A 13,930-nucleotide genomic window follows, 5' to 3' on the forward strand; every position below is an offset into this window, starting at 1 on the left:
CCTATTTCCCAGCCCCATTTTCTCCTGTGGCAGCCCCAGCACAGCCAACAGCTCAAACTCTGCATTCCCACCTGGAAACTGGAAGGAGTTTTAGCCAAATGGTTTCTTTTTAATGAATTTTGGGATGATTTTGAACTGTGTCCATCAGTGTTGAAACCTTGGCTGTGCTGGTTAATCCTGACCCCCCTCAGAACAATTTTATTAAACCCTTCTAAAAGTTAAATTGGATTTTAATATCAAATTGTTACATTTTGCCCTAAATATCTGGATTTTTTTGAATACATTTGTGGCAAATATTAATCCCCATTTATTTCTCTGCTGGAGCTGATCCAGGTGTCTCCCAGGAACATCCACCCCAAATTTCTTCCCTCAGCCTCTTCCAGAATAACAAAGAATCGATGCTGCAAATGATTTCAGTCTTCACCCACACAAGCTCCAGGTGTTCACCTGTCAAATATCACGATTTTTAGGGGGGGGGAAAAAGGTAAAAGTGACCCAAAAAACCCCTCTGGATTTCAGTGTAGTAGTGTAAATAGTTTATTTGATTTTATGGCAGGAACAGACCAGGAAAGGAACGTGAACTGCTTTATAAAACACTTCTAATCTTGCTAAGAAGCAGATCTATGACTAGAAAAATATTAAAGAGAACATGCCAGCTTGGCTTTCATTTTGGGCTTTAATTAAAAAAAATACCTTTGAGCTGAAGCAAATGAGATTTAGTGCTTATACCCCAACAAGTGCTGAAATTGAAATTCAAATTGTCCAGTTCTCTTTGATCCAAACTCTCATTCCAACAGTGGCATGTTCTCTTTAGCAGGTCAAGTACACGGTGCTGCAAATGCAAAACTTGGCAGTTTTTCAAGGAAAAATTCCTGGAAATTGGTCAATGTGGTAACTCTGAGTCCCAAACTGTCCTTTTAGTTAAATATAAAAACAAAAACTATAAGTTAAAATAACATTCCGATTGTATAGCACAGGCTTGATGCATTTATTTCCTTTTAAACAATATTTACAATATTACCCAGAGGCTAAAGTGGGGGGGGAGAAGGGGGGAGAGTGTAAAAACCATAAAAAACTGCACCAATTTTGTAGCAAAATATCTGTACATTTAAAAACAGATTATCATATAACTACACATTATCCAAGGAAAACAAAAACCAGGGACCTCCACCAGTGGTTCACGGGAGCACAATGGAAAAGGGCAAAGAAATTCAGTGGTTAAATACTATACAAGAAATTTTACAATTAACAGATGGATGAGCCCAGGCAGGGAAGCTGGAAGCAAAATGGGCCTTGGGAAGGACAAATTTCTCCTCAGTCCAGCTCTTCCCAGCTCCTGGATGCTGCCGGCACGGAGTGGGATCCATCCCGCTGCTCCGGGGCACGGGGTGGTCCTAAATCAGCCTCCTGTCCTTTGTTAGGCTTGGAAAATGCCATGGAGAACCTAAAACCTACCGGGAATTTTAGGCTGGGCTTCCCTTCCACAGGAGCCTCAGCAGGGAATCCGAGCGGGAATGTCTTGCAGCCGGAGCAGGGTTGGAATCCCCGTGCCAGGAACTGGACTGCAGTGGTCCTCAGAGCCTAATACTGATTACTGGGTGTTAATTGCTTAGTGCTAATTAATAAATACGCTGTTATCCCAACGCTGCCTCCCTCGGCCCCCCAGCCAAGGCCCCGGAACATCCCAAAGCCCCGGCCTGGGGTGAGCTCCTGTTCCATTCCTATCCCTGTGACTGTGGGCCCACATTCCATGCGGAGGCTGCAGGGGCTTGGAAAAGGGCTGGGTTGCTCCTTGGGATTATTAATTCCGTGTATAGAAAGCCCTTAAATGTCTTGGTTTGCAGTTTTAATTAAAAAAGAGCCGTTAAGTGCAGCTGAAGGCCAGGCCCGACCCTCAGCCCAGCATTAAAAGCCAAGCACATCCCAGTATTCCCAGCATTCCCAGTTTCCAACCAGTCGGGCCCACAGGAGCCCTCGCTCTCATCAACCCAACCCCCCAAACTAATCCATATTTTACATTTTGGTTACAAATCCTGCAGAGTCTTGGTGTCCAGAGAAACCCAACCAACCCCAATCCTATTGCTTGGATCCATCGGAGCAGGAGCTTCCATTTGAGGCACTTGGCGTGGAGAGCCCGGCGCCGGGCCGGGAGCCCTCCGAAGGTCCGTTTTTCCCTGGAAAAGGCGGGATGTGGAGCCCATCCCGCTCCCTGGCAGGCTCACATGGCCAGCTCGGCGCCGTTGGAGCGCAGCCCGTGCTCGTCGAAGCGGCGGCGCACGCTCCTCCTCAGCGCGTCGGCCCGGCGGTACGGCTGGTTCCGGAGATCTGCGGGGAGCCGGGAGTCAGGAGCGCCGGCACGGACACACGGACACACGGCACACGCAGGACAGACAGGGAAAGGCCCGCTGGAAGCCAGTCAAAGCAGCTTGTGGAGGACGGGAGCAGGGATTGGCGCAGCGCAGGGAGCAGGACGGACGTGCCCGGAACTACGCGCCCCAGCGGCCGGTTAATACTGGTGGGATCGGGATGCTGGTGGGACCACGGGAATTGTGCTGTGGGAATGGCCCCAAGAGCCCTCTCAAAGGCCACATGGACCCCAGTGAGCTGTTCTGAGGTGTGCCCTGGGCGTTCCCACACTCCCTCAACGCCGCAGCTGGAGGATGTTCCACCTCACGGCAGGGGTGTGACCCATGGGTTCAGCCGCAGCAGGACGGATTTAGGATCCCTACGTCTCATTTAGCATGGAATAATGGAATCATTCAGGTTGGCAAGGACCTCCAAGATCTTAAAGAGGTGCCCTGGGATTCTCCAGCTGCCAGCCCACCTCCTGGCCGGAGAGATGCTGGAAGGGCCAAAGGAGGGGAGAGCTCGGGAGGGAACACTGAGCATGGGATGGGACGGATGGATGGATGGAAGAGGGAGAAAGCTGATGGATGTGATGATGGAAGCCCATTACAGGTGGCCCATGTGCTGTGCACCTACAACACAACAAGCACTGAAGACAATTCCAGTTCTAATATTTCTCTCCTGGCCAACAAATCTGTGCTGGACTGGGCAAATCCCTCAGATTTCCTGGATAACTTGTGCTGGAGTTGACACACAACTCCCAAACTTCTCAGCTCTCCTCTCTCCACACCTGCAGCTGGAGATTGTCCACCTCATGCAGAACCCAACTGTGGGGCTGCAACGCGTGGGGACAAAGCTATTTTGGGCTGGACTTGAAAAGAAATGGCCAAAACAGGGTGTGAAGGTGGTCATCAACCCACACCACGTGGGGGCAAGGCTGTTTTGGGCTCAACTGGAATTTAAAAGGCCAAAAGGGAATGTGAAGATGGTCACCAACCAAAGGCACTTGGGGACAAGACTATTTTGGGCTCAACTTGATGAGAAATGGCCAAACCAGAGTGTGATGGTGGTCACTAACCAACACCACCTGGGACAGGACTATTCTGGGCCGGACTTGAGGAGAAGTGGCCAAAATGGAGTGTGAACTTGGTCACCAACCAACATCACCTGGGGACAAGGCTGTTTTGGGCTCAACTTGAAGTGGCCAAAACAGTGTGATGATGGTCACCAGCCACCATCCTGTGGATCCCTGCACCTCAGAGGGGAGAATCAAGGATCTGGGTCTCCACTGGCCTCGAGGGTCTCACCAGTATTAGCTCAGCCACATCTACCACCAGCTGCCTGGCACAGAGAGAGAGGAGGAAGCCAAGTAAAAAGTGATGCTTGCCAGCTCTGGGACTCCTCCACCACGGCTGTGCTAGAAGAAATCCTTACCCTCGAGTGAACATTGGGAAATTTAGTGATATTATTCTTCTTTAGGGCTAAACAGAAAAAAAACAGAACAAAACAAAAACAACAAACAAAAACAAAACACAAAAAATGATGGTTAAGTAAAAAAATGGGATGGAGAATGAAGAGCAAGTCAAGTCAGCGTTCAAACCTCCCGGGCAGAAAGCACGGAGCAGGAGGGGTTAGACAGGCCAGGAGGGACAGGAGGCCGCTCCCTACCCCAATTCCAAGCTGCTTTGAAGGTTGGCTCCAGGAAGAGAACACAGCAGAGAAGCCGGAAGGGCAGAGAAGCGCGGAGCGGGTTAGTTTGTGGATTTCTTGGCAGCACTGCTGCAGTTACACAGAGAACAGGGGGAGGAGCACTGTTGGCTTCTTAAGCTGAGTCCTTAATGAGGACAACAGTGTCCTGGGACATGCTGGGTTAGGGACACCCTTGGGACAATGGGCACCACCATGGGAATCGCTCAGTTCCATGTCAGGTTTTCCTTGGCACCGTTCCCGTGGTTCTGCCCTGTATTTCCCGTGACTCCCAGCCCTGCTCCCCTCTCCCCCTGCTCCATGCACTGAGCCCAGCCTCGGCAGAGTCCAGGCTCAGTGAGAATTCCCGATGCCATGAAAGAAAGCTGGCATGGAACTGACACGGAATAAGGGTTAAATACGGATGTGACCAAAGGAGGAGAGATTTTACCCTGCTGTTCCACCCCATGCAGCCAAACATGCAGGTGCTGGTTAGGAATCCTAAACCATCCCATGGGTGTTATTCCCGAGCCAGAAGCCACCCCCAAGGCCCTTCCCAAGGTCCATGCAGCCCGGAATTCCGCTCTGGCGTGCAGCTGAGGTGCCACATGCACAGCCCCCCGAGGTGACACAGACAAGCCAAGTGAGCTGTCACTGCCTGGGCTCCTCAGTCCTTGCACTGCAGGAGACTCATCCCAGTGACTCCCACCTTGCTGTTCTATGGGACACAAGGACAGCCAGACGGGATGGGATGAAGAGGACATGCAACAGAGGGGACACCACTACAACGTCAGGAGGACGCTGGACACCACTACACACTCAACAGTCACAGAGTCCTGGCTGAGATCCACACAAACAAAGTGGCAAAAAGCCTACAGCGACCTTCCTGGTTTCTAAGAGCGGCAGGTGTGAAAGAGGGAGAGTTTAGTAATGGAATTCCTCAGGGACAACAGGGTCGCAGAAGAACCGAGAGCCGCGCTTGGCGCTTCGGGCGGTGAACGGCACCGTCTTCAGCACTGCATGGGAACAACAACAGCCACACACAAACCAACGTCAGCACTGCTCCAGGCCACCACAGGGACAGCTCAGCGCTCCCACAGGGACACTGGGACACCTCCAGCCTGCTCCTCACGGGCCCTTGGACAAGGTGGTTGTGAGGCTTGAGGAGATATTTCATCCACTCGTGGAATCCCAGCGTGGTTTGGGTTGGGAGGGACCTTAAAATCATCTCATCCCACCCCTGCCATGGGCAGGGACACCTCCCACTGTCCCAGGCTGCTCCCAGCCCCAATGTCCAACCTGGCCTTGAGCACTGCCAGGGATCCAGGGGCAGCCACAGCTGCTCTGGGCACCCTGTGCCAGGAATTCCTTCCCAATCCCTGATCTTCCCTTCAGCTTAAAGCCATTCCCCCTTGGCCTATAATAAAATAATTTCCTTGAAGAACTTGCTTTAAGATGTGCTACAGGTTTGTGGGAAGACCCCCTTGGTGTTTGGGATCAGAGTCCTGAAATGGTTTGGGGTTCAGAGGGACCCTGAAGCCCACCCAGTGCCACCCCTGCCCTGGGCAGGGACACCTCCCACTGTCCCAGGCTGCTCCAAGCCCCAGTGTCCAGCCTGGCCTTGGACACTGCCAGGGATGGGGAGGTGCAGGATTTACTGGGATATCTCCAGGGATGGGGAGGTGATCTCAGTCCTACCTGACCTTCCATGCCTGACCTTTCCTCCTCCGTGGCTTGAGGCCCCAAGATGGGCAAATCCAGGCACCAGAGCACAGGAAATGTTTAATTCAAGCCTGGCACCCTCTCCTCTGGACGTTTTTTCCATAGGGATGGGTGTCTGCCACACAATCTGTTCCTCCCACAGAACAGAACCGTTTTTCCAATTAAATGAACTCCCAGGAGTCCGGAGGAGTTGTGGAAGCAATGCCAGGTTGGATATCATCGCCACCCTGCCCTTTAAATGAGGAATATTATCTCAGGGCCGTTAATCAAGGTTAAAATGAGTTGGGAAAGCTTCACACACTTCATCCAGTTGGGCAAAAACTCCCTGGATTTCCTTAGTGAGGGATCAAACAGCTCTCCTGCCCTGCTGCAGGAAAAACTCCTGTGGAAAACTTCCAGGAGCAGTTGGCAAAGACGTTTTTTTTGAGCTTCTGTGCAAGGGAATGGAGTTTGTGAAGCTTCTGAGGTGTTAAATCATGTTCCTTCCACACCACAGGTGAAGAATTTGTGGAAAACTCCAAATACTGCAATCCCAGCAGCTGGGAGGGCTAAAAAGGATTGAATTCCTGGGCAAAAGGCAGCTCAGGTGGCTCCTTTTAGCAGCAAATATTTGCAGCCAAGTCCTGACTGTGCCTGGCTGCACCAGGAGCTGTGTCCCTTCCCTCTGGGATGGGCAGGAAAACCTGGAGCAGGTTGGGGTCACCAGGGGTTGACTGAAAGATTTCTGAGCTCAATCCTAACGAAAACAGAGGCTCTTCCTCCTGACACTGACCCCATTTGTGGGGAGCAAAAAGGGATCTGGGACAGATCCACATGGCACAGCTGGAGCAGCTGCTGGGATCAGGCACTCCCTACCTGCTCCAAAAACCTGGGAATGTCCCCACAAGCTGGAAGAGAAGGAGCGGAACCTTCTGCACTTGCTGCACAGCACACAACCAACGCCCTCAGGAGGACACGAAGCCCTGGAGCGGCCACTCGGCAGATCCACCCTGTTGTTCCTGAGGCTGGCATTCCCAGCTGGCTGGCAGAGCCCTGTTGCTCCTGGCATTCCCAGCTGGCTGGCAGGGTGGGGAGGAGGGTACCTGTGATGATGTCCTCGATGGCGCCGTCCTTGCCCTCGTACACGTGCCGGTTGTCCTTGACCTGCCGGCGCCGCAGCTCCGCGATCAGCTCCTGCTGCTGCCGCTTGCTCTTGTGGGAAGGGGACTGGGAACACGCACAGAGATGGTCAGGATGGACCTCTGGCTCTCCTGGGCTTCTTCCTGAACCTCTCACACCCATTTGTCCCACCAGCTCCCACAGGAACTGCCGATTTCCACCCCCTTCTATCCCAAGGCTGGGAACAGCCGTGTGCCGGTTGCTCCCGCTCCATGGAGAAGCCAGGGAAGGACAAAGTTTAGCTCGTGGAAATAAGGACAACACAACATTCCACCTGTTTAGTTTTCCTTCTGCAGACTTCCCAAGCAGCAGAACATACACTGGAACTTCTCCAGCTTATCCCAGCTCCCTCCATAAAAACTTTCAGACTCTTTTCCAGGCAACTACAATTCCTCACTTGGAGCTGAGGTTTCTGAGTAGCAGGAACATGATCCCACCTGGAAGCCATATCTGTGCCATACCTTTTGGTCCTGTTGCTCCATCAATGCCTCTTGCTCCATGAGTTTTTCCATTAAGGCCTGTTCCTGCTTTTTCCTCAGCTCGTTTTCTTCTTCTGCTTGCTGTTTGTGAGAAAATCCATGGGTTAGAGATGTGAGGGAGGAATGGGATCCTGTGCCAAAATGGGGCTGTCTGAGAAAGGGAGAAGGAGAAGAGAAAGGAGGAGAAAGGAGGAGAAAGGAGGAGAAAGGAGGAGAAAGGAGGAGAAAGGAGGAGAAAGGAGGAGAAAGGAGGAGAAAGGAGGAGAAAGGAGGAGAAAGGAGGAGAAAGGAGGAGAAAGGAGGAGAAAGGAGGAGAAAGGAGGAGAAAGGAGGAGAAAGGAGGAGAAAGGAGGAGAAAGGAGGAGAAAGGAGGAGAAGAAAGAGGAGGAGAAGAAAGAGGAGGAGAAGAAAGAGGAGGAGAAGAAGAAGAGAAAGGGGAGGAGAAGGAAGATAAGAAGGAAGGGGAGGAGAAGGAGGAGAAAGACAAGGAGAAAAGGAGGAGGAGGAAGAAGAACAGAAGAAAGAGGGGGAGGAAGAGGACAAGGAGGAGGACAAGGACAAGGTTTACCTTGTAGGCCTTCACAAAGCGGACGAACACTGGGAAGAAGACCGAGGGCGGGGTTGTCTTGGGATTCTCCCCGAAATACTTCACAGCATCATCAAAGGCATCCTGCAACAGGCACAGCTTCAGAGCCCTGCACACCCTCCCAGGCATCCTCCCCACCCCCAGCATTCCATGGAAACAGCCCATCCCTGGGTGTCACCCCCCTCACCGCAAATCCCAGGAACACAGAAGTACCTGGGCTATTTTGGCATCGTCCTGGAGCTTCTTGAGCTTGCCCTCGTTGCTCTGGATGAAGTCCTTGAGCATGGTGTTGTGGTCGTGCATGGTGTACTCGCGCTTGGTCAGCTCCAGGCCCCGCTGCAGCTCCTTCACGTCCAGCAGGACGTTCTCCAGGGACACTGCGAAAGGAAACAGGAATGCTCAGCCCACAGGCTGAGTGATTCCCGGCGGGCAGAGCCTGCTGTGCCAGGAAACGCCATCCCAGGAGGCTGCAGGAGGCTGCTGCACCTGCTGCTGCCTTCTCCACGTAGTGCAGCTCGTTGTAGAACAGGGCCACGTGCTGGTACTTCTCCTTCACCACGTTGGAGATGTAGTGCAGCAGCGTCTGCTTCCGGTCTGTCGACTTCGTTTCCAGGAGCTGGGAAGAGCAGGAGCAGAGGTGTGGGGAGCTGGGAGCAGGCTCCAAGCTCAGGGACTCACCGGTGCTGCCCCAGCGTCTTTTCCATGCTGGAAGCACCAGTGGAGTCCCTCAGCAGCCACTCACCCTCGGGTCACCACAACCCCCTGAAGGGCCACAGGGCTGGGATGGAGACGATGGAAAACTGGGAAAGGACCTGGGGGTGATGAACATGAGCCCAGGGGTGCCCAGGTGGGCAAGAGGCCAGTGGCCCCTGGGCTGTGCCAGCCCTGGTGTGACACAGCCCCAGGGCAGTGCCCGTCCCTGTGCTGGCGCTGCTGGGGCACCTCCAGTGCTGGGGACAGCTCTGGGACAAGGGGGACCCAGAGGGGCTGGAGGAGTCCAGGGAAGGGAACGGAGCTGGGAAGGGGCTGGAGAATTCCTGAGGGAGCTGGAAAGGGGCTCAGGCTGGAGCAAAGGAGGCTCAGGGGGGACCTTGTGGCTCTGCACAAGTCCCTGACAGGAGGGGGCAGCCGGGGGGGTCGGGCTCTGCTGGCAGGGAACAGGGACAGGAGGAGAGGGAACGGCCTCAGGCTGGGCCAGGGCAGGCTCAGGGTGGACAGCAGCAGGAATTTCCCCATGGAAAGGGTGCTCAGGCCTTGGAAGGAGCTGCCCAGGGGGGTTTGCAGTGCCCATCCCTGGAGGGATTTCAAAGCCCTGTGGATGTGGCACCTGGGAACAGGGGTCAGTGGTGGCCTTGGCAGAGCTGGGAATGGTTGGACTCCATAACCCTGGAGAGCTTTTCCAATCTCAGTTACTCCCCAGCTCTAATTCCCAGCTGGTGCCCACAGCACATCCCAGCTTTTCTTACCAGGTCTAAACTCTGCAGCTTAAATCCATACACAGCCCCTCGTTTGCTGCTGTTCATGTAATTCCCAAGAGCCAGGATGATCTGCCAGGGTGAAACAGAGCAGAGCAGGAATTCTCAGGACAAATTCCTGGAAGTTTAGACACCCCTGGAAGGAGAGCTGGGGTCAGACCTACCTCCAGGATTTTCTTCAGTTTTTGGGATGACTTTATGGAGACAGAGGCAGCGATTATGGCGTGGAGTTGCTGCGGGGAAACACAGGGAAAGCTTTGGTTAATGCCCATCCAGCCAGGAGAAAAATGAACATCCTGAAAAAAACCCTCCTGGTTTTCATCCACACCATGGGACAGAGCATGGATGTCCCTCTGCCACAGAGACAGGCTGGGAGAGCTGGGAATGTTCCCCTGGAGAAGGGAAGGACACAGGGAGAGCTCCGAGCCCCTGGCAGGGCCTGAAGGGGCTCCAGGAGAGCTGCAGAGGGACTGGGGACAAGGGACGGAGGGACAGGACACAGGGAATGGCTTCCCACTGCCAGAGGGCAGGGATGGATGGGAGATTGGGAATTGGGAATTGCTGGCTGGGAGGGTGGGCAGGCCCTGGCACAGGGTGCCCAGAGCAGCTGTGGCTGCCCCTGGATCCCTGGCAGTGCCCAAGGCCAGGCTGGACATTGGGGCTGGGAGCAGCCTGGGACAGTGGGAGGTGTCCCTGCCCATGGCAGGGGTGGGATGAGATATTCCTTATTTTCCCTTCCCACCCAGCCCAGTCTGGGATTCTGTGAATGTTCCCCTGCCCTGACACTCCAGGATTCCAAACTCTTCGTCTGCCCACTGGATTCACTCCCCTCAGATGTTCTGGGGTAAGAAAGAATTTACATTCCAGCCCCTCCAGCTGTCCCAGTGTTTCAGACTGGATGGGACCCAATTCCAAGGGCTCACGGACCAGCACCAACAGTACCTTTTCCCACCAATACTCCTTTGAGGCTGCTGGGCACTGCCCAGGCTCCCCAGGGAATGGGCACGGCCCCGAGGCTGCCAGAGCTCCAGGAGCATTGGGCAGCGCTGCCAGGGATGCCCAGGGTGGGGTTGTTGGGGGGTCTGGGCAGGGACAGGAGCTGGATCAGTGATCCCATGGATCCCTTCCAGCTGTGGACATTCCCTGCTCCTGCTCACCGGGGTGAGCATCTGGATGCTCTCGGCGAAGTTGCCGATGAAGGCCATGATGGTCATTTTCTGCATGAGCCTCTCGATCTTGCTGAACTGCATCATGAACCTGTCCTCGTCCGACAGGTTCTCCAGGGGCTTCCTCTCCCTCTCGTAGAGCCTCAGCACCTTCACCTCGTTCTCCGTGGGCAGGAACCGCATCAGGCATTCCACGAAATCCACCGGCAGCGTCTTCAGGTCAAACCTGCGGGAAAATCCCAGGAAAGGGTGTGGGGATACCCCTCTGCAGGGAAGTGGCCAGGCCAGGGATGTCTCTCGGCTCTGGAGTCAGGCTGGGAGAGCTGGGAATGTTCCCCTGGAGAAGGGAAGGACACAGGGAGAGCTCCGAGCCCCTTGCAGGGCCTGAAGGGGCTCCAGGAGAGCTGGAGAGGGACTGGGGACAAGGCCTGGAGGGACAGGACACAGGGAATGGCTTCCCTCTGCCAGAGGGCAGGGATGGATGGGAGATTGGGAAGGAATTCTTCCCTGTGAGGGTGGAGAAGAGCTGGGCTGGAATTCCCAGAGCAGCTGTGGTTGCCCCTGGATCCCTGAAGTGTCCCAGGCCAGGTTGGACGAGGCTTGGAGCAGCCTGGGACAGTGGGAGGTGTCCCTGGATGAACTGGATGGGCTTTAAGGTCCTTCCCAACCCAAACCAGTCCGGGATTCAGCTCCACATGAAGAAAAGCAAAGAAGATGCTGTGAAGCTCCTCCTGCCCTGCACATGGAGCTGGGAACAGGATCCAGGGATAATGGGAATGATGCTGCTTCCATTTCCAAACACGTGGCCATTCCCTCACCCCTCCAGGCTCGTTTTTCCAGGGAAAAGAGGAGAGGAGCAGCAAATATTCGTATTTAATTGACCCAGAGCCCCCTAAAGCCCAACTGCTGAACCTGCCAGGGCCTGGGGCAGGTTTGGGTCACTCCTGCCCAAAGGCAAAGCCTGGCATCCACATCCTTAAGGGAGGAGTGGGAGATGTTTGCCATGGCCAGGATGAGTCTGGGTGGATTTGGGATCAGCCCAAGGAGCAGCAGCCACACCTATCCCAGGAGCAGGGAAGGACCCATATCAGTTCCTGAGGCCACTCCACGAACCTAATTCCATGCAAAATCTGCTCCAGCACCTGGGCTAAACTCATCCTTCACGGAGCAAACCAAAAGGGCTGCCTGTTCCTGTGTTCCCTCTGGATTTTGCTCATTGCATCAGGAAATATCTGGGAGCTGCCATGGCAAACTGGATGGGCTGGGATGAGCTGCTTTAATAAAGGGAGTGCTAATTTGTCAAACCTCAACAGGGACTCAGCAACACCAAGCCGAGAGCTTCCTGAGTTCCAGGCAATCGCATTTCTGGGAATTCACAACCATTCTGTCCTTCCCCCGGAATTTTTTTCCAGCTGCCAAAGCATTTCCATCAACTGCCAATTCCAAACCCTTTCCCAGCGCTCCCAGTAAAGCTCAGGCAGGATTCCCTCGCTGCCAGGGGCTGCACTCACACGTGGATGGCTTTGCAGATCTCATCCGCTGTTTTCCCGGCTTTCCGCAGGGTGATGGCCAAATTCTTGGCTCTGTTGGCATCCAGCAGCGTGACTTTGTTGGATCCTTTCTGAGGGATCTTCTGCTTGCTGGAAGTCAGATCCATGGCTGGGCCCTGCGCCTTCGTTTTGAATATTTCCTCAAATTCATCCACGTTTAGATCCTGGAAAGGAAAGGAAGGGATTTATCCCGCAGGGAACACTAAATCCTAACCCAGAGTGGCAGGGAAAGCGTTGTGCCGGCTGAGACTGCATCATGGAATCATGGAATGGTTTGGGTGGGAATCTTAGAGCTCATCCCAATTCCACCCCCTGCCATGGGGACACCTTCCACTGTCCCAGGTTTTTCCCAACCCTGGCTTTGGAATCCAGAGAATTTCAGGGGCCGAGGGATGGAGGGAACAGGCTCCTGAGCTGGGATCAGGAAATCTGGCCAGATCCCAGAAATCCAGCTCTGCACATGTTCAGAAATTGAGGAACACTCGTTATCCATGGGAGCATCCAGGAGCTGGAATGAGCCCTTTCCCAAGGTCACTGCTGTGCCCTATCCCTGTGGGAAGCTTCCCACTCCCCACAACTCCCTGACAGGAGGGGGCAGCTGGGGCTCTGCTCCCAGGGAACAGGGACAGCAGGAGAGGGAATGCAATCTTGTTGCTCCAGCAGAGGTTTAGTTGGATATTGGGAAAGTTCCTTCCTGGAAAGCGTGGTCAGGCACTGGAAGGGGCCGGAGCCGCCATCCGGGAGGGGTTGAACCCCCTGGGGATGTGGCACCTGGGGACACGGGGCAGTGCTGGCCTGAGGGCTGCACGGGGTGCTCTGAGAGGCTTTCCCAGCCCAACCATTCCATGATTCCCTGCTTTCCCGGGCAGCAGGGAGGGAGCAGGGGCACCTCGAGGATCCTCTCGTCGTCGATCTCGTTGAAGACGGTGCCGTTGATCTGGTTGGGCTTCAGGGCCACCCAGTTGAACACGGGCATGCGGAACTTGGTCTTGATGGGCTTCTTGATCTTCACAGCTGCGGAGAGTGCATGGAAAACTCCTGGGAAACTGCCTGGGAACGCCACAGCGCAGCTCCCCAGCTGCAATTCAGCACTGGAGGAGAACTGGCTGGACCCCATTATCCCACTGGAATCCTGGAAAGGTGTCGCTGCCTCCAGAGGCTGCTGGAGAGGGGAATCCCAGCCCTCAGCAGGACAGCACCAACCCCCAGGGCTCTGCAAACTTCCCAAAGGGAAATCTGGGATTCCTGTAGTGCCACAAGCTGCCTAGATTGACTTGAACTCCCAGGCTCTGTCCAAATTCCATGGAAAAGGGGGAATGTGGGTGAATCCAGCCCTGCCCTGCTGCTGGCAGAGCCCTCCCTGAGCTGTGTCACAAATAGGTGACAAGAAGGGAAAAAAGCCCCATTCCCAAGGGTTTTGGGGAAACTGCAGTGGGGCACCTCAGCAGGTTTGAGTTTCAAGGCCAGAGGGGCTGAGCTGCAGCAGAGCTGGGCTTTAACAGGGGTTTAAAACCAAGTTTTAATTCCTGTGCCATGCAAATCCAGCTAATCGGAGTCGGGAACTCTGGAGTAACCTGGGAATTTAGACAGAGGAGCTGGGAAAATGAAACCTGGAAATGAGGCCTGATCGTTCCCAAACAGCGATGCTGGAGCAGGGGAACAACCCTTCCCTCTTCCTATTATATTCCTATTCCTATTTCTATTCCTATTCCCATTCTATTCCTATTTCCATTTCCATCCTATTCCTATTTCTATTCCCATT

The 13,930-nt window shown here is 54.2% G+C and overlaps 1 protein-coding gene across 1 annotated transcript in view; it reads right to left on the reverse strand.

The window, feature by feature from the left end:
* Positions 1-519: 519 nt before the first annotated feature.
* FMNL2 (formin like 2) overlaps positions 520-13,930 on the reverse strand; it is a 111,229-nt gene continuing 97,818 nt past the window's right edge. Inside the window, 11 exon segments of the mRNA XM_039554622.1 lie at positions 520-2,325; positions 6,837-6,960; positions 7,374-7,472; positions 7,960-8,061; positions 8,191-8,354; positions 8,464-8,593; positions 9,444-9,524; positions 9,617-9,685; positions 10,610-10,844; positions 12,130-12,332; positions 13,058-13,182. Coding sequence (XP_039410556.1) covers positions 2,219-2,325; positions 6,837-6,960; positions 7,374-7,472; positions 7,960-8,061; positions 8,191-8,354; positions 8,464-8,593; positions 9,444-9,524; positions 9,617-9,685; positions 10,610-10,844; positions 12,130-12,332; positions 13,058-13,182 — 1,439 coding nt within the window. The 3' untranslated portion in view covers positions 520-2,218.

The sequence above is a fragment of the Corvus cornix genome, chromosome 7 (genome assembly GCF_000738735.6).
Source record: "Corvus cornix cornix isolate S_Up_H32 chromosome 7, ASM73873v5, whole genome shotgun sequence".
Taxonomy (NCBI): Eukaryota; Metazoa; Chordata; class Aves; order Passeriformes; family Corvidae; genus Corvus; species Corvus cornix.